Genomic DNA, 20,359 nt, shown 5'->3' with positions numbered 1-20,359 from the left:
CATCCCGATAATTTTGATATGTTGTATTTTCATTCTCATTTGTTTCTATGTATCTTTTGATCCCTCCTTTTATTTCTTCTTTGACCTGGTCATTCTTTAGTAGCATGTTGTTTAATCTCATATTTGTGGTTTTTCTTGCTTTGTTTTTGCATTTTATCTCCAATTTCAAAGCACTGTGGTCACAGAATACACTTCCTATGATTTTTAATCTTCTTAAATTTGTTGAGGTTAGATTTTTTGTCCCAATATATGGTCTACCCTTGACAATGTTCCACATGCACTAGAAAAGAATATGTAGTCTGGTGTTCTGGGAAGAAAGGCTCTGTAAATGTTGATTATGTCCATTTGGTCTAATGTGTCATTTAAGGCTGATATTTCCTTATTGATTTTCTGTTTGGATAATCTATCCATAGCAGTCAATGGGGTATTTACACTGAAAACTATAAGACATTATTAAAAGAAATTAAAGATGACACAAAGAAATGAAAAAATATTCCATGTTCATGGATTAGAAGAATCATCATTGTTAAAATGGCCATGTTGCCCAAAGCAATATACAGATATAATGCAATTGTCATGAAAATCCCAATGGCAATTTTTAAAGAAATAGAACCAAAAAATCATCAGATTTGTATGTACACTTGAAACCTATATAATTTTACTAACCAATGTCACCCCAGTAAATTTAATAAACAAATAAAAAACGGAAAAATAAAACAATGTTTTGAAAAGCACTTATCCATAGCACTGGTTCTCAAATTTGGCCACATGTTCGAATTACCTGGATAGCTTTTAAAAATTGCTAATACCCAGTTTCCAGGTCTGGAGTGAGGCCTTGCACCAAGATAGTTAAAGCTCTCAGATGATTCTGTCATGCAGCAGTTTGAGAACCACTGCTGTGCAAGAACCCAAGTGACAGTCACAGTTACCTTCAGTGAGCCCCACCAAAACCTTCCTCGTGCCATTTTCTGACGATGTCAGCCTGATCCCCAAATGCACTGTATGCTTTTATACAAAGTGCAGTTTTAGTCTATTACCAGAAATCACCAGACAGTATATGTCTCCTTTAATGATTGGAGAGGTCTTAGGACCACCACATCTAAATTTTTTTCTTTAATGCTACGACCACCAGTTATGGAGATCCAAACACATTCATTTACTAAATTGTACATTTATTTTCCTGACTAATAGATTTTAAAACTTGAATACCCCAGATGACAGCATAAGGGTAACTTACTATGTTATCATGCTTTTTATTTTGTGTTATTCTTTATTGAACAATAAAAAGGTGGTAGATAACAGGGAGAATGTGCTTGATTGCATTTTGTTAACTTTAAGCGTTATAAACCGAGAGGCCTTTTAAAATATATACATGTATATAGCAATAGCTGTGGTAAGCTGCTTTTCATTATTCTCCCTGGTTCAACTCACTTAACGTTTGATTGGTGGCGCATATTGGTGGCTTTGGAGACAGAATTAAATAAATATCCTTGACGTCCCCGATACCTTTCCTAATGAAGTGAGAATATCAGACAGACGTCTACAAGGGCTCTGCTTGCCAGGCAGGTGGCTCACAGAACAGAGCCCGGCCTTTCCGGGGAGCACGTCCCGGTCACCGCTCTGTCACAGAACCTTGCTCATGAGTATATCGTTTTCCTTCCCACATGGCCTCACACAAGGATAAATACTTTTCCTTCTGCTTTTATTTGAGCAGGGTATTCGTTTTCAACAAGACGTGTGGGCTCAGCCAGCAGCAGCTGCTTTTTCATATGAACATTAAATAAGGTTCAGGGTCTGCAAAGCCTGCTGGGAGGGAGGCCCAGCGGATCAGTGGGGTTCGCGGGCTGTGACAGACAAATGGACTGCTGGGCCGTGAGAGTCCGCAGTGGCTGTGGGCGCGACGGTGGGAGGAGGGATACTGTAATTCCGGGGGATTACCTGGGCTCTGCCGCTAGCAGCCCCGCGAGAGTTGGAGCCCCGCGTGTGCCATCTCTGGAAAGACCTGGGATTAGTGCTGTCTGCCCGAGCCACCGTAAGTCACCTGTCGTCAGGGCTGCCGCAGCACGCTGCCCCAGAACTGCTCTGCGTGCCGGGAGGTGTGGGCCCCTGTCAGTCGCGGAAGCACGCAGGTGACAGTTCGTATGATTTCAGTGTGAAGATAAGGTAGGGCTGAATAGGGACGCATGCGCCGGGCCTTTGTACTGGGCTCCTGCTGGGACCCGGGACTTCACACAGCAGCCTCTTCGGACAGGTGCACATCGCAGGACTCTCACGACATCTCAGGAACCACAGTGACCGGTGCTCTCTCACAGTCATTGTAAGCGAGATACCAAGAACTCTCAATTATCATGCTGGCTGTCCTTTTGTTTTCCACTTCCTCTGGCTTCATCCCTAAAAAAAACTAATAGAAACAATCATTAAATAAAATAGATTGAAAGGAACAGTTAGCTTTCTGTCAACTTTAAGATCATATTAGTAAATAAAAAGGCTAATTGAAATTCTCAGTGGGTTCTAATAAGAACTTTTTATTACTAAGTTATTTTGTGCTTTCGTGGGTTACTCATGGCTTGTGGTTGTGTGCAGTTCTCTTTATTGTCCACTTTTATTAACATATATGATAAATATTAAAATAGATCTTGGGAGCAGTAATGTAGCTGGAAAATAGATGGGTGACTTGTCAAATACAAAATATGGCCATATATGTAGATATGTGTTTTCACCCCATTTTCACAATCATATTGACTACTTTTTGATCTAGTGTAGCCTTTCACTGATTTCTGTTTCATTGTACAATTTGCTGTTCTTGACATCCCCCAAAATTAGAGTTTTCATATAACTTATAAAGTGTATCCAGTAATCTGGGACTTTTGAAAACCAATGAATACACATACATATATGTATGTGTATATATATATAATATGTGTGTATATATATAATATATATATTATATATACACGTACATAATATATAATATATATATCCTTTTTAAATGTTTCATTCAGAGTAAGTAAATGAACAACATGAAAAAAAAACTTGAATATTTTTCTCCCTTTTGGAAATTGTATTTTATGCTTTCTAATTGTTATACCAGTGAAATATTTTTAAATGTTCCTTTAGCAAAGTATACCCTCAACCAGATTTCTAGTAGCGTTTTTCTTCAATATTGAACAAAACAATAAACTTGGGGGCGGGGCATTGCCTATAGAAATAATGGCATCTATTTTGATCAGCATCAATTAATTAAAATGTTCTATGAGGTATATGTTCTGATTAGTCAGTATTTTTATGATCAGGAAGCCCTTTTAGTTTCTATTTCTACTGTTTATCTTTCTACAGTGGTTTGTACTTTCTGCCTTAGTAAGTAGAGTAGATACAATTTAGCTTTAATCTCTCTTTGGTAATTGAAATGTTTTCCTAGTGGGTGATGATGACAAACGTTTCTAGAACTTCGTGGAAAGGCCATTCACCAATTTAATGAATTCGTGTAGGTCAATTCTTAGTGTAAAACTGTAGAAGGTGTAGGAGTTCTGGGCTAAAGTCGGACTGTCCCTAAGCCATATCTAGGAAGTTTTTGTTTTATTTGTTTAACAACAAATGCTCGGTCTAACGTCTTCTAAAAGTGAAATAAGATAGCAAAATGAAGTTTGAGTATTCTGCTTTCTTGAATTTTAGTTCATTAAGATTTTTGGTGAATTGGTTTTGGTTTTCCCTTCTTTTTTACGCGTTACCATGCCTCCAGACACGGGGGCTACAATAACGAGGGCAGGAGGCCTAACCGGGAGTGTGGAGGCTTCTGGCAATGGACTGGCAGTTCAAGAAGGGAAGGGCCGGGAGGCTCCTTTCTGCTGTGCCCTCTGGCATGTCACTGTCTTCAGAGTCACGCCGTGGGGACACCAGAAACTTTCACATGGAGGGACTTTGGCAGAACCTGGTACGTGTACAGGTTTGGTTTTATAGATATCAGCTTTTCAATATTTATGAGATCCTTCTGTTTCAAAGTGTAATGAGGTCTTCTCAAGCTTGAAAACTTCCACAGGCAAAATTTTTTTAAAAGGGGGAGGGGAGGGGAGGCAGAAAGAAAGAAGTTATAGTACAAATTAAAATACAAGTTATTTTCATTTAAATTCCCATTTCATGTCATTCACACAATGTCAAGAGCAAATACATATCACTGTCAAGTCTTACGGATTATATGTTATGGGTCCAAAGAACGATAAACCTCTGGTATCCCCTGGGATGGAAGATTTTCATGGTGTGTTATGATTCTGAAGGCATACGCTTAACTGTAATCAAACAACAGCAGTTCAGTGTAGCCTCTTTTTGTTGTTTGCTTACAATCTGATAGGTGCCGAGAGATCCCTGCCCTCATGTTGCTTAAGATCAAACACATTATTCTATGAAATAAGGCTCATGCATCCCTTGTGGTCTCTGGTGGGAAAACTAGTCTATTGGCAGTTGGTAATTTTAGAGGAAATGTAAAATGTAAGATCAATTGAGATTTTTGCAGATATCCTATTATATTCTTAATAATAGGCTTATAGCAGGCGTACATTTTATCCCACAACTCTGGGTATGAGAAATGGCACCTTCTTTAATTGTCTAAATGTGATTGAATCTGTCTCACACAACCCCCTACCCACCAGCCCCACCACACATACACACCAGGTTGGGTGAAGACCTTGAGAATTTGGGAAAGAGCACGCTTAGCCTGGTCGCACGGCTCATATCTGGGATATGCTTTGTGCCCAAGCTTGGGAGTCCCTGAAAGGCAGACCGGCCCCCTGCTTCTGTGCACAGCTGGGCACAGGGGTCTTTCAGCAGGGCTCCCGAAGCTTCAGTCTTGATGTGCTCTGCACTCTCCCAGAGAGGTCCTGCTACCTCCAGGAGATGCGGGGCAGGCTCGGCCGACTGGCTTCCCTTCTCTTGGGGTCCTCTGGACCGGATCCCTGGTGCCTTCTGGCTTTGTGCTTCCTGATATTCCCTGTCAATCCTGTGTCACCTCCCTTTAGTGGGCTTTAGAAACACAATGCTGGGCTCTCCTCCCTGCGGGTGGGTGGTGGGCATGATCAGAGTTTAAGAAAATGTGTTAACACTGGTCAGATTTTTTTCTTGATAAGGCATGGTGGGAAAGGGTATTAAATATTGAACATATGCTCCAAGGAATGTCTTGCTTACTGCTTAGCTAACATTCAATTCAAAGGGCGTAATTATCTGCAAATGTATTTTTTCTCATTTACATGTTAATGTTTACATATGCTAAATTTGCCTTTTCATCAGTGGTTATCAGTGGTTCAGAATGGCTCACTGAAATCCAAAAGAGGGAAAATAATACGGAAATCCTAGAACTCGAATCAACATGCAAATGATAATACTTAAACAGGCTTCTAATGTGGCTGTAGATTGTTAATCTATAAGCATGATGATTTTTCAAAAGCAGCCGAAAAAGAAACATACAAATAGGAATTATGATAATGAATATCTAAAAAATTGAATTCATTTGGGGAGCCGTTCAACTCTAGTCCTGGTAATTGTTGGTTATGGAATCTTGTTAAATACTTTCCTCTTGTAAATGGAAATAATAATAGAACTTACCTCAGAGTTGTTGTGAGGGATAAATGAGTTAATATATATAAAATTATATACACACTTATATGCTGTTTGTTATTGGCATTATAATTATTATTAATAACATTATTAACATAAAGCAGAGTGATCTCTATAAAGTTACTGAATTTTTCCAGAACAGGTGAAAATAACAGTGCTCAGTACGGAAGTGATAAATTATCTTATTAAAGGAGGAGAAGTGACCAGAATTGTAGCTTTATCACACTCATAGTCACAAAAGTTGGTGCAAGTTACAGTCTGGCCAAATAAACCATAAAGCAAATACTTTAAAAACAGGAAATTTTCACTTTTTAAGTCCAAAGTGTTAAATGTTAGGAAATCCATGTTTCATATGAACGTGATCAGAGAAAAAGCAGAGTGAGCTACTGGCAAAGTTCCTCTGACAAGTGACAGTCGGGAGGCCACACCATCTGGGTTGGGTACACGGTGAAGGGCAATCCCATTCCAGGAGCACGTTAGCAGATGCTCCACTTTGCATTCTGCTGAGGCCACCAAGCAGACCTCTTCCCTTTGGTGGGGTGCATAACGGAAGTACTGGGTAACTTTCTGTTGTATTTATCCCCCAAACCCAAGCCACGGAGGGACTTCCATTGTTTACATAATGATTATTCTCGGCATGCAGTAGATTGAAAAGAGTGTGTTGGAATCGTTACTGACAGCACCACTACCTGGCCAGAAGGAAGGGGCTTCTGTGAGAAGGGGACTGCATCCTCATGCCAGCCTGCACACTGGCAGTCCCTAGAGGCAGGTCGACCAGATGCTTCCTATCCTGCTCCAGGGCTGAAGAAAGGGCAGCAGGGGGAGCAGGCACATCAGGACCTGCCTTCCCTGTGCTCAGTGCAGGGGATTGGGGGGCGCCACGCTTCCCTGTCCTGTACAGAGGCTCTTGGCTGTTGAGGAAAAGGGGGCTTGCACAGAAAGAATTTTTATCAAGAAATAATTTATATCCTATAAAATGCACCAGTCTCAACTGTTAACGTCTATGAGTATCAACAGTTGTATGTACCATGTAACAACCATCCAAAATGAGATACAGGACATTCACATCACCCCAGAAACTTCCCTCACACCCCTTTCCACTCAATCCTACTCTTTACCCCCTCCCAGAGGCCACTCTCTGACTTCTGTTGCCATAGATTAATTTTGCCCATTTTTGGACTTCATATAAATGGAATTTTATTTATTTGCTCCCATGGGTGTTGAAATGAGGTGGAAGGATTTCCCTGTGTAGTGACCATGCCAGCAGAGAGTTTCTCCCTGATCTCAAGCACTTACTTAACCAATCATAGAGATGTAGTCAGCATTTTGAATCGCCTGAACCTGTCACTGAAATATAATTTAACACTTTATAATTCAGGGTAGGATGACAGAATTTCATACTAAACAAAACTGAACTGCACTGCACTGCACTGCAGTACAGTAGCAAAAGGCTTGATTTCTGGAAGTTTGCATCTTTCCTCATGTTTCTCTTCACTCATGTGAGAAGGACATTGGGAAGTCTTAAAGGTCGGAGTCCCTAACTACATCCAAATGCTGTAGAGAATATGAAGAAATACTCTGCAGACACAGTCAGAAAGGAGACTAGGAATTCACTCACTGCTTTCTTTCTCCCAAATGACACAGATTTATCCTTTCGCTCATGAGTGTTTTCTGCTCATGGACGTCCGATCTGACTAATTCCAGTGGTAGTTTCTAGTGAGTTGTGGATTGATCCCCACACCTACCACTGTCTAACAAAGCCAATGAACACTTGCCCTTGGGCTAGGTGACAGTAATTGCCTTTTAAGATTTTTATTCTAGTAGAAATGGAGAGTAGCACTAGCAGTGTGGGTAGTAATCATAGTTAACGTTTTGGAGGCTCACTCTGTCGCAGGTACCCTTCTCAAAGCATCACTCCTGTCACCTCCCATGGGTCTGATTGCTGTCTCCAGTGTACGTTGAGGGAATGGAGGCAAGGAGAGCTTAGTGACCTGCCCTGCCCGGGGTGACAGCTGTGATGTCCGTGGCACCAGGGACTCCAGGACCTGTGTCATGCCCCACCCCCACCGAGGTGCGAGCTCACCATCCCTGAACCATGCACATACCTTGCTGAAAGAGTTCTTGCTGATAGCGGCCAAAAGTAACATTCAGTTTTTAAATGGTTTCATTTTTGTTATTCAGTGTTTCTTCAACTTTTTAAAAATCTCCAAGTAATATCAGTCCATGTGTATGACAAATATCCTTAAAACGGTCCGTGGATACCAAGAAATACTGGCCTGGCCTAAGAAGTTTAGAATTGATTTACCTGGGCCTGGGGAGTAGTGAGAGTGGGAGGTATTTGCCTCCTCTGAAAATTGAACTGCCAAGAGCCTCTGTCTCGCAATACTGGGCAATGCCTTACCCTCCTCTGCTCCACTTGCTGCCTCCCCTCCCCACCACCATTTTTACATAATCACACTGCACATTGGCCAAAGGAATCACGTGGAAAGAGAACGTGGACCTGTCTTTTAGGGCACGTCTTTTAGTAGCGCCGCTCCTCCCTGGCTAGATGTGCTGGCGAGACTCTCAGAGCTCTCTGCTGGTCCCCTGCCTTTCCACTTCCTGTTTCTCTTACTCCTTTATCCCGTAAATGTGAGGTTCCCCTCTCTCCTGGTTTCCCACTCCTATAGCATCAGAGCCACACTCCTCTGATGGCTCCTGGCTCTGCTTCTACAACCGGCTTTTCTCTAGAACGTCAGGCCCACATCCCAGCTGCCTTCTGGATACATAGGCCTGGATAACCTGCCTGCATCATGAGTTACATACGGATAAGATGGGACTCATTTTGTCTTTCTGACTTTTTATGTCTCTGAATGGCTTCGCCCTTCTCTAGACCACATGGGCATGGGACCTCAGCATCTCCTCACAGCTCCCTCCTCCTGTCTCCCATCCTTTCCTGCTCACTTTCATCCTCACCTGTTTCTCCTTCCACCTGGATTGTCAACCTAGGACGAGTTAATACTTTCTGTTTAAGCTGCTACTTCCTCAATCTCAATTACTTTCCCTTCGCCTATCTCCTTACCTTAATTCATCCAAAATGTTGCTGTCTGAATAATCTTCCTAGCGGACGTCCCCAAAATCTTCCTGCTAAAAAATGCACGGTGGCTGTGCGTTCTCCCTCCTAAATCCCATGTGGCTGAGTCTAACACCTAAGACCCTCTGAGCCCATCTATCTTAATCACCTTGGGCTGCTGTAACAAGACAGACGGAGGCTTAAACAACACACATTTATGTCTTCACTTCTGGAGTCTGGAAGCCTTTAGATGCGATGCCCAGCACGTCAGGCACTGATAAGAGCCCTCTCCCTGGTTTCTTCACGTGATAGAGAGTGAGAGCTCTGGTCCCTTTATCACCTGATAAGGGCACTAATCCTGTCCTGAGGGCTCCACCCTCATGACCTCATCTAAATCTAATTATCTCCCAAAGATTCCACCTTTAGATACCATCACATTGGGAATTAGGGTTCCAACACACGAATTTGGGGGACAGACAATCAGTCCCTAACACCATCAACACGTTTTCCTACTTATGTCGTCTCTGCTCAAACCATTTGGAATGCTTTCATTTCTTAAGCTCCACGCTTCGTCCCAGAGCCCTTGCTCAGGCTTGTCCCTCTGCACCCCCTTCTCTGCTTCTTGACCTCTGGCTAACCTTCAGTGGCCCATCCCCAACGGCACTGCTTATTTCCCAAACTCTGTGTTCGCTCCCTCCTCTGAACCTCCGTCATCACACTGTGCACTGTATGCCTTGTTGATGACGGTCATCTTAATCTTCTCTATTCAACAGTGACGTATTTGTCTTTCCCCCTCCATGAGATGGCAAGCTCTCAGAGGCAGGGGCTGTGTCGCCATCATATCCCTCGCACATAGGGATCAATCCTTTTTGAATTAACCTTGGCCAGTGCTGTCTCCACTTGAGATCGTCACCCTACCTCAGAGTGATGATGCTGACTTCTTAGAGACTTGCAGGTCACTGGGCATGGCTGGCCACCCATGCTGCTTACCTGCTGTGACCACTGAGAGCATCCAGAGGGGATTCTTTCAAACCCAAGGCTACATCAACTGTTGGCTTTCCAGCAAGGAAGACCATTCAGCTTGCCTTTGAATGAGCTTTGGCTACTGAACTGAGCAAGCCCGTCGCTACTATCGGGCCACCTTGGACCTTTCTCTGTTGTTTCCCATTGTTTATGACAGAGAAATGCACTCAGCGTACTCCTCCCATCACTGTCTTCTGTTGGTTCTGTTACTACTTCTCCATCCTTGAGATCTGCCAAGTGCTGCTGGAGAAGGCATCGGAATAGCAGCTCGATGAGGCTTTTGTCAGATCCTAACGCAGTATGCGAAATTGCAGCCTTTGTCTGTGTACGCAGCTCCCGTTGCTTCCATCTCACAGTCGGCAACACTGTAATAAAGACCGAGCAGAGATAGCTTAGCTTTCTCCAAAGTGCCTTGATGAACCAAAATGGTTTGTTTTCATTTTAACAAAGGCACAACCAGCCCAGAACCTGTAAGGGCTTGCTTGTTCTTACTTTGATTCCTTCGTATGTCCTTTTCTCCGCTTTCTTTTATTACGAACCTGCTTGATATCATCACCTCGCTGCCATATTTGCTGAAAGAAACAAATGTGTGCGTGCAGTCTCCTGCGGATCCTGTCTGCAGTTAGCAGCATGGGCCTGCCCCAAGCAGTGCTGGCAATACAGGTTTCACTCGTGAAAGTAGCATCTCACGGCGATGGGGGAGCAGCCATTATTCCAGTAGTACATGGATTTGAAAAGCAAATTCAGCACCTGAAAATGAAGTGAATGCAGCCGTGAGCTTTGAAATGGCACCAGGATCGCTAACAACCCTCTCAGCCTCAGAAAACCTGATGCTAGTTCAAGCTTCCCCACTTACGGGCATATGACCTTAGGAGTGGCTCACAACTGGATTAAAGACAACGTAGATAATTTCTCTCAGGCCAGCCCACAGACTTGCTCAGAGTCTCTCTCCCAGAATACTTTGCAGGACAGCCGTAAACGGAGCCCAGGTCTCTTTAGGTCTAGTCCGGTACTTGGCTCAGCATCGGATGCCTGCTCATTCCACCTTTCCACACCCGTCTTTTCCTTAGGAGCAGACTATGAATACCAGGACCTTTCCTGCTGCCTGAGGTAGGGGATGGCAAGTAAGAGCGCATATGTAAATCTGCTTTGGGAATCCCGAAGCTCTTACTGTCCGAGCAGCTTCCTGTCCTTCCTTTCGTATGTCCATCTATGTCCACCCCCACAGTGCACATCTCACAGAGCCCCGCCACGTCCTGGACACTTTGTTAAGCTTGGGGATCCCAGAGGTGAAGGAAGCACAGCCCCAGCCCTCAGGCACCTCCTATTCCACAACCAAAGACAAACACTGAACAGGTGATTGGGGTGTAAAGGGGTACCTGCTCTAATTAAGGGGTGCAGTTCATCACTGTGGGAGCACAGGGAAGGAAGGCACTGGTTATTAATTCCTCATTGTCAGGATTTTGGGGTGTGCTTCGCCGGGAAGGCGACCTTTGAATTGAACCTTAAAGAAAGAGCAAGAATCTCAGGTGGAGCAGGTGAGGAGGATGTTGTGGGTAGAATGAAAACAGACAGGAGTTCATGGTGTGTTTATAGAGCAGTGAACAGTCTGGTGTGGTGGCAAAGTGCCTGAGCAGAAGGGCTTTGTACATTGGCCTCTAAGTAACGAGCAGTCATTGTAGAAAATATATCACATTTCTGTTAGAAACTTCCATCCCTTAGATTTGCCCCAGATATATAGGATTTTCTTATGGTTCGAGCCTAAATCTATATGTGGACTGAATTTACTTATTTATTTATTTGTGTCTAATTTCACTCTGTCAGGATGTGACATCAGAGGGTCTCTGTCACGGGCCAGCTATGTCATTCATCAGTAGGTCTCTACATGGTTAGTTGGCTTCAGCTTCTCCTGTGGTCTCCTAGGATGTGGGAATTCACAGCTGTGACCCCAGGTAGTTATCCTGAAGGCAATGGGATGAAGTGGGGTGAGCGGGGAGGGTCAGTCATTGGAAGGACTTCGGTTTAATTTAGCAGAGATCTGTTGAGTGCCCACTAAATACAAAAGTAGACAAACAACTGTGGAAGCTAAGCTCATAACAACCCTTTTCCTTACTTCTTCAGCCCGTACAGACCTACCCTTTTGAAGACAAGCATATCAATTCACTCTAAAACCAGGGTGCCACCCCCATCTTAATGGGACACTTCCTAACTTGCTGTGTGTGACAGTAAACAAGTCTTGAGGAAACGCCATGTCTGAAGCAAGGAATGCCATGGTCACTTATGGTCCCTTCACTAATGAGGAGTCTCCTACTCTTTTATGAGGATACACATCTTCATGTCTCTGGGTGCCTATTTGCTTTGGGTGGGATGGAAAGTGTGGGTGATGGGCGGTGTGGAGTGGGACAGAAGATGGACATAAAGCCGGAGACTCCGTGAGTGGACCCCACGTCAGGACATGTCGGAGGCCAGGCGTTTGTTTCTGGTAGAGCAGGGAAGGTGACTGCTCCTTGGCTGCTTTTCCACCCAGGTGCAACGACCCCGCCTCTGGTTGAAGGAGGACAGAAAATGCGTCAGCATTCACTGGCTTGGAGATACCGTCATGGTCCTGTGTCGCAGACAAATCTACCATTTGGGGGACAGTGACATGCACGATGAGCTACATGAGAAAATTCCGTTTGCAGGATTGCTGATTTACAGTGATTGAGGCACTCACATCCAAGACTGTTCTTTCCTGTGGTGTAAGGTTCCTACACTAAAAACAAAAAATGTTCGCAGATCATTAAAGCCTACATGACTGTTTTGGGAATAAGATTTCTAAGACCTGAAGACAATGAAATTGAGAGATCCAGAAGGAAATGATGGTTCCCTGTTTATGTTCCAGAAGGGTGTGTGTGTGTGTGTGTGTGTGTGTGTGTGTTGGAGTTGAGATGTAGGGAAGACTCCGAGTAAGGGAGCCCGGGGGGCACTTTCAGCCATGATTTTCCAGCCTTTGCCCTTGTTAACTGAGGGAGTTTTCTAGCTATTGGGGAGCACTCATATTAAGCAGCGCCTCTCAGCTTGCCCAGGCTGAGGGAATATCCTGTGAAACCAGTCCTTCTCCGTGGGTTTTTAAGGTGGCTTCAGCGTGCACTCATCACTCATCTGGGCTGTTCTCATTTAAAATCCTGGTCGCTGCTGGCCAGCCCAGGCCCTGTCTCCGGAGAAGGGCAGGCGCCCCTGGTGAGGCACCTGCCCCCACGCAGCTTTCTGACCATCCTGGGCATACACAGGGAAGCGTTTGACTTTCGTAGCCTCCTAGTTTAATCCATTTATATTTTACACCTTCAGCAACCTCACGTGTGGTATAGACAGAGTAACCCTGCTCCATTATTTGAGCCATATCATGCTGTGTGGCCAAAGCTGAGTCCCTCACTTATCTAGGAAATGATTCACTGCAGATCACTGGCAATGACAAGACTATTTATGTCCCAGGGAATCAATCACCTTTCTAAATGAGGCCCTTTGTGTAGTGAATTTCAGATCTTCAACTCAGGCCAAGATAAATAAGAGGGACTGAATGTACCTTTCCACCTTAGACAGCTAAAACTCTAAACAAACGATATGAGACAGTGGTTTTCAGACATCGACACACAGTAGCACAGGACGGACATCCCTGAGGGGACCCACCCAGTCCAGTCCTGCTGTTCTCCCTGCTCGCTGCCTAGAGGGGGTTCCCAGGCCACGCACAGCCCCCGGGGACCTGAACAGAGCCAGGAGCCTCTACGTTGAGGAGACAAAGTTGGGGACTGGAGAGGCCGAGGCAGCTGGAATTCGCAAGGCCGAATACCGGAGAGGGCCGAGCTGCCCAGAGAGCAGGCCCTGGAGACCAGCGGAGGATTCACAAATCTCGTCTTCAGTGCTTCGTGTGAGGACGCCCCCAGCGGTTGAAGACAGAAGCGCCGTAAGGGAATAAGCAGAACAATCTCTGACGTCATCCAGGGCAAGAAGTAGTTCATGTTCCCACTAGCCAAAGTAGCAAGGCCTTGGGTACCGCAGTCAGCGGGGCGATGCCCCAGTGCTGGGGAAAAGCAACCCTGGACTAAACGGCTGCCCTCGTCCCGAACAGCAGGGCTTAGACGCAAGTCTGCAAGGATCCTCGGAGAAAAGGCTGATTCTAGGATAGGGCAGGAAATACATAAGAAGGCTCTGACAGTGCCAGAAAAGAAGGAAGTGCTTTAAAAAGCCACAATATTGGAGGGTGAGGGAGATGCCGACTGAAAGAACGCCCAAGGCCAGAGCTGGAACAATTTGAACAACGAAATAAATAAAATAGTGTTAGATTATAACCTAAAGTATAAAATAAATATCAGTGAGTCTATGTTAATATAAGTAAGTAATTGGATTTTAAAAAAATAGAAAAACGGAGGAAAAAAATAAAAATCCCGTACAACAGAATTCCAAATAATATATGTAGCTACTTCACCCGCAAGGAGGTGGAACCGAACCGCTCACTCCCTTACGTGTGTAATGTGCATAGTGCTTTCCTTCCAAAGAGGACAGTGTGGGAAGGAGGGGAGAGACGGAACTACGTGGAGAAGCCGGACAGACACTGCCTCAGCCAGGAGATCAAGGTCAACATGGTCCAATATTATTGGTCCATTAGTTGTGACAAATATTTCAGGTGAGCGTAAGGTGTTAATAGGGGAGGTGGGGGTACAGGACACATGGGAACTCTGCACTATCTTTGCAATTTTTCTGTATATTTACAACACTTCTGAAATCAAAAAGTTTATGAAAACGTAATTACATAAACTTACAACTAAATAACGTTTAAAATAAAGGCAATAAATATTCACAAAAAGTTAAGTATTCACTTCACATGGTTGATTTGAATATTAACAAGGCATCAAAATAAAATGTCCAGTGCAGTGAAAATAGCTCTCCTTTTCTCTTTTTTCCTATGCTCACTGTGAAAGCCATTCCTGACATTACATTGCAAGAGATGTCAGTGGTTCCTCAGAGTTCAAATAGTATAAAAAATTACGGTTTAAAAACATGAATCACTTATAAAAGCAAATCAGGTCAACCAGTGCTTTCAGCTTGAGTTGTCCCTTGAGGTAAACAGTCTCTCAGGGACCCTTCTGGCTTGTAAGCCGCTAGTCCCGTGTGACAGGGTGGGGGTGGCAGTACCCAGGAGGAGAGTGGGGCTGGGTGTCTGGCTGCTGAGTTACCCCTCAGAACTTGCTCAGGCCCCCTCTGCAACACCCTGGCTCCCTCTGCCACCCCTCTTCAGACCATGGCTGCCCCTACTGAGTGCCTGCTCTTCACTTTCCATCTCCCAACAGCCCTGAAATCTGGATGATTCCTGTTTCTCACACGAGACACTTGAGGCTCAGAGAAGTGAATTCGCACCCCCAATCACACAGCTAGAAAGTGGCAGCACCACAGTTCAAACTAAGGCATCTCCGCTATAAAGGCCCTTCTCTGCTGCAGTGCCCGTGGCTCCCCCAGCTCCCTGCCATGAGTCCCATCCATGCCTTGTCATCCAGAACCAGTTGACAGGACTGGGGAGAGCTGTTCTCCTCCTCAATGGCAGCTCTGCAGCTGCCGTGGTCAAACAGGCACTGCCAGGCGTGCACGAAGGAAGCTGGGGCTAATCTCGCTTGGTCCCGAAGTTCATGCCATAGATCTGCATGCCTGGACAGTTCCTGGACCTCTCCCGAAACTGGGGCGTGTAGTAAGTGTACCTACTGAGCTCTCACTGTCCCACCACTGTGATACTTCCATTCCAATAAGCTTTCAGGAAGGAAAACAAAGCCAAGTTATAGCGTATAACCTGCTCCCTATTTTATCCTAACCTTTAGTGAGCGACCACAAAATTTTAATGCTTATGGCAATTTGGCATTATAGTAGAGCTGCCTCGTTGAGATTTTTTATTTTTTTATCTTTTATTCTTTCCCTTTACCTGGAAATGGAAACATTTTGACAAAGAAGGCAAATTATATACACTGTAGGTGAGGATGCACAGTGTTCCCAGAGGTGGCAGCATTTTGGTTACAAAGCATCAACATCAATGTTGTATCTAAGTAAATAGCTCAATACACATTTCTGTTTCAGTTAGAAAACCAGAGGACCCACAGAGCTTACTCAGGTAAATTGGAAGCACACCCTTCATTTCAGCAAATGTTAAAGATTTCTAAATTCTAGATACTGTAACAGTAAAATAAAGTTTGTTTTTGTTTTATTCTTTTGTATTGCTCACCTGACAAATGGAATAGAGGTCTGGAAAAAGCGAAGCTTAGGAAAATAATTATTTTACATTTGCTTTTCACGGTAATGACAGTCTCGCATACTCATAGCCTCAAATGCATGCACCCACGGACATTCAGCACTGCTGATGGTCTCGTGCTCCTAGGTGTGTCCCTGGGGATGGTCTTGCATGTAAATGAGCATTTTTCAAGGTGGAGAGAATGCTAAGTAGCGCTGCTCTGAGACACAACTTCACCAGAACCTTTGTGTGTTAGAATAGGTCATTGCAGAGATGGGAATGGCACAGTGACCTCGTGCCCCCAGGGTGAATTTGGTCTGAGTGTGGCACAGCGCCTGCCCAGCCAAGGGGCAGTCCCAGGGAGCAGAGCGGAATTCCGAACATATTGCTGTCTTGCTACCATGTTTTTCAAAGCCATGAAATTTAGTCCATAAGTTTAAATCTCTCCTTGGCTGATTGCCTTGTGTAGTTGATATGTACAGTACAGCAAAAACATTTTTTTAAATCTGTTTTGAAACACGTGAATGGAAGAAAATGCTGCAGTTCTATGTGGTGAGCATATGTGAGCACATAAATCCCATTGTGTGTGTGTGTCGGTCTGAGCAGTGCTTTCAGAGTGCCATTTATAAAATATTTATCGTAGTTTTACTGACCCAGGTTCATGTAGAGCCTTTGTTATTGAAAAGGAGCCAAAGCACTTTGCTAATTTCGGAGGTCATTGTTGGGGTATAAGAGTGGAACCAGCGCAGAATCCAGAGGAAAGCTGGCAGGTTCATTAATGTCAGCAGTGAAATGCAGCCACCTCTGGGGCTGAGTCTCATGCCAAAGTCAGCACTAAAGGAAAAGGGTCTGGAAGGATCGTTGTGGGCTTTGGCCTCAGCTGTTCCAGCATTTGTGGCCACTGGGTGGGGGGAGAGAGGGAAGAGGGGCATGCCTGGCACAGAGTTGATTGATGTGGCTCCGGTGGGTCTCCTAGCTCTTGGTGCCGCCCCTAAATCCTCATCTTTAGCTTGAAACTAAAAGAAAAGGAACTCACTCACAAAAAATGGACCGTTTTGATGGATAATACCTTGTTAAAAGAAAGTCATGAAAATTAAAAAGAACAAAGCCAACAAAACATCAGGAAAAATCAGGAAGACATCTGCGAGCATCTGCTGGATGTCCACAGGTACTGTGGTTACTGAGGGACATGCTGGAGACAGGATGTTCCTGAAGGAGCTGATACGAGAAAAAAAGCTGAGAATAATAATTGTTGTTTATCGAGCATTTTATATGTTCCAGACACTGTTGCACGTGCTTTATATGCAACAATCTCATTTAACTTGTACAAACCTATATTACTTCCATTTTACATTTAAGGAAACTGAGGTTCAAAGAAGTTAAATGCCTTGCCCAAGGTCATACAGCTAGTAATTGGCAGACCCAGGAATTGCCCCAGAGGGTCTGACAATAGACCCTACACATTTAAAAAACTTTACAACTCATGGGCTATTATATTTCACCTGTATCCTTACCCACTCCTTCCCGACACTGATTCTTTTTTTAAGTGTGCCGTTCAGCATATTGACAGAGTTGTGCATCTGTCACCACAATTTTAGAATATTTTCATTACCCCATAAAGAAACCCAGGAACTCTTAGCCATCTCCCCCCAATATTGTCTTTCTTCCCCTTCTCCAGCCCTAGGCAACCACTGATCTGCTTCTTATTTCTGTAGATTAGCCTGTCCTGGACATTTCATATACATGGAGCCATAGCATACGTGGTCCCTTGCGCCTGGCTTCTTTCACCGAGCGTAATGCCTTCAAGGTTCATCCACGTTGCAGCAGGTGTCAGCACTTCGTGTCTTTTTATTGCTGAGTAATAATAACGCTAATAATGTCAAACATCTTTTTATGTACTTGTTATCTCATCTATTCTTTTGAAGCGAATCCCATTTCATCCTTAAATACTCATGTATGTACCTACAACTGAAGGAAAGTACTTTTCATAAAACATAACCACAATACTTTTATCACTACCTAAAAAAGTATTTAATATTCAAATATGCAGTCAGTGCTCAAATGTTCCTGTTTTCCCTATTTGTTTCATGCTTTCTCTTTTCAATGGTTGGTTGAATCCAGATCCAAACAAGGCCCACACTTGCATTTGGTGATAGGTCTTTAGGTCCCTTTTATCTGTTTCCTCTCCATCTTTTTGTTTTGTTTTGTTTTTGGTAATTTTTGTTGTTGAAGAAATTGGGTTGTTTGTCCAGTACAGTTTCCCACATTCTAAAATTTTGCAATTGCATCCCTGTGTTGTCATTTAACATGTTCTCCTGTCCTCTGCATTTCCTGTCACCTGGTAATTGAATCTAAAGGCTTGATCAGATTTAGGTTTGCCTTGGGGGAGGAGGCAGAACTCCTTCATGGGTGGTGTGCTGTATTTTCAAATGCCTCTGTCTTGGTTCTCTTGAGATGAGTCAGCAGATTCAGGGGTTGTCAGCTTAATATATCAATGATATGGTCCCCCGTCTACTCTTTACCTAATGGTTTTCGCAGCCTTTGGTGAACATTGCCTAGATCCATTATTCATCCAGGGGAACTTACTTTCCTAATCACTCCAGTCAAATGCCTCGCCAAAAGTGGCAACAGTACTCTTTCTTTCCTACTCTATTTTCCTTACGCTGTAAAAGCATGAAAATGAGGAGGTTTCAGTAAGAAGGGGATATTTTATTTTATATGAATTATGGAATAGTTTACTCAACTCGTTTCAGCTACACTGAAAACTTCCCGAGGGCAGGAACTAGGTCTGTCTGATTTAAGGCTGGGTCCCCAGTGCCTGCCCGCCCCCAGCCTGGCCCGTGGGAGGAGCTTAGTAAGTAGCTGCTGAGTGAGTGAGTGAATACCCTGTGCTCATTACTCTACACCCGCTTCCCAAGATTTCCTGTGACACCGTGTTGGCCCCGGTGATGCTGACAGGTTTTAGTGACGTCCCTGTTTTCAGATAATGCCGCTATTGAACAGAGAATCAGGCCAAACAGGCTGTAGTATATGGATTGCCAATGGGACACATTTAGTGTATTAAATTCAAGGGTGATGATTCAGAATGCAAGCTGCATTTTATTTTTTAACCAAAATCTCTTTTATCTAATTGAACCAAAAAAATATGTTGTCTTTTTCTCCCCCCAGTTTGTGCCCCAGTTCTCCTCCCAACTGAATAGTTCATGAAGGGTGAGCCTGTGCCTGCTCAGCCTGTGAAACGTGACTCGCAGCCCAAAGCAATGCAGCCCCTTTGTTGGATTTGAAAATAAAGTGTTTGTATTAAATTCTGGTTTATTAGACCCAGGTTCTGTGTGTTGCAAGAACAGGGAGATTTCATCTAGAATCTTCCTTTTAACGTTGACTCTTTGGTTCTTCTAAACCAATATATGTCTCCCTCACCTTCCTACGGAAGATCACAAGAATGGCACCTCACCTCTTGCCAGTTGTGCAGAATGCATCGTTTACCACATAGTTAGGGTCTGAGATGTGTCTCCCGCCTCCCCCTCACCTACTGTTTCAGTGGTACTTGTCTGAAGAAAAAGGCTCCCTGTGGCTGAAGGAGACTTAGGTGCTAATGTAGGATGGTGAGAGCCAAAGACCCTGTTTTGAAACACTCAGGCAAGGCAGGTGTGAGAGTACAGTCAGTAAGCGGAGTACCCTCGGAAGCGGACATTCTGTCAGGCTTCGCCACTACAGACAGCTCTCTGGCTGTAGTAGAGGTTCTGGGTTATATGGTCGCTCGTTCACAGTGGTCTGCACTAGGTACACAGCTGGAGGAGGAAGACATCGGAAACCAAAGTGCCGGGCATGCTGTAACCAAACTAAAGCAGGGCAGTGTGACAGATGGTCATGGAAGACCTCTCGGAGAAGACAACCTTTACGCTGAAACCACAGAGCAGGTAGAGTGGGACAGCTGGCTGAGGTTCCAAGGCAAGAATGGTGCTGAGCACAGTGAGGGAGGGGATGTGGAGAGAGGGAAGGTCAGGAAGACAGCAAGGGCCACACCGGACTGCGCCTTAAGAACCAGCGGGAACTGGATTTTACTCTACGTTCAATGAGGACCTAGAGGATTGAGCCCAAATGAAAGGTGATGGTGTCAGAGCCACGGACCATGACTGACCCAAGTGTGTGCACCTGGGGGTTAATATAAAGAGAAAATAAGAGTGGAGAAGAAACAAATCTAATACTTCTTTCATTTCTTCACAAACCAAAAGGCAGTGTCAGCTCATTCTGACCATAGCTGTGCCCATATCAGCCATAGCATCTGGATAAGGACCTGGGGCCTGGGGTCAGACTGCTTGGATGCAAGCCGTCGGCTTGGCCACTCACTACCAGCTGCAACCTCGGATGCATTCCTCCAGGGCTGTGTGTCTCCACCTGTAATGTGGGATAACAGCAGAATCCCTCTCCTC

At 44.4% G+C, this 20,359-nt stretch overlaps 1 protein-coding gene across 5 annotated transcripts in view; it reads left to right on the top strand.

The window, feature by feature from the left end:
• Positions 1–20,359, top strand: part of FARS2 (phenylalanyl-tRNA synthetase 2, mitochondrial) — a 497,776-nt gene that overhangs the window by 420,278 nt on the left and 57,139 nt on the right. For 3 of the 5 annotated variants that reach the window (XM_033115747.1, XM_033115751.1, XM_033115750.1), the window contains exon 7: positions 14,212–14,339. The exons of 1 other annotated variant lie outside the window; for it this stretch is intronic. In XM_033115747.1, the coding sequence (XP_032971638.1) occupies positions 14,212–14,339 (128 nt within the window). Of the gene's footprint in view, positions 1–14,211; positions 14,340–15,003; positions 15,036–20,359 lie in introns of those variants that run through there. One more of the 5 variants, XM_033115748.1, reaches the window with a different exon arrangement.

This window comes from Rhinolophus ferrumequinum, chromosome 9 (genome assembly GCF_004115265.2).
Source record: "Rhinolophus ferrumequinum isolate MPI-CBG mRhiFer1 chromosome 9, mRhiFer1_v1.p, whole genome shotgun sequence".
Lineage (NCBI taxonomy): Eukaryota > Metazoa > Chordata > Mammalia > Chiroptera > Rhinolophidae > Rhinolophus > Rhinolophus ferrumequinum.
This window is presented reverse-complemented; position numbering and strand designations above follow the sequence as displayed.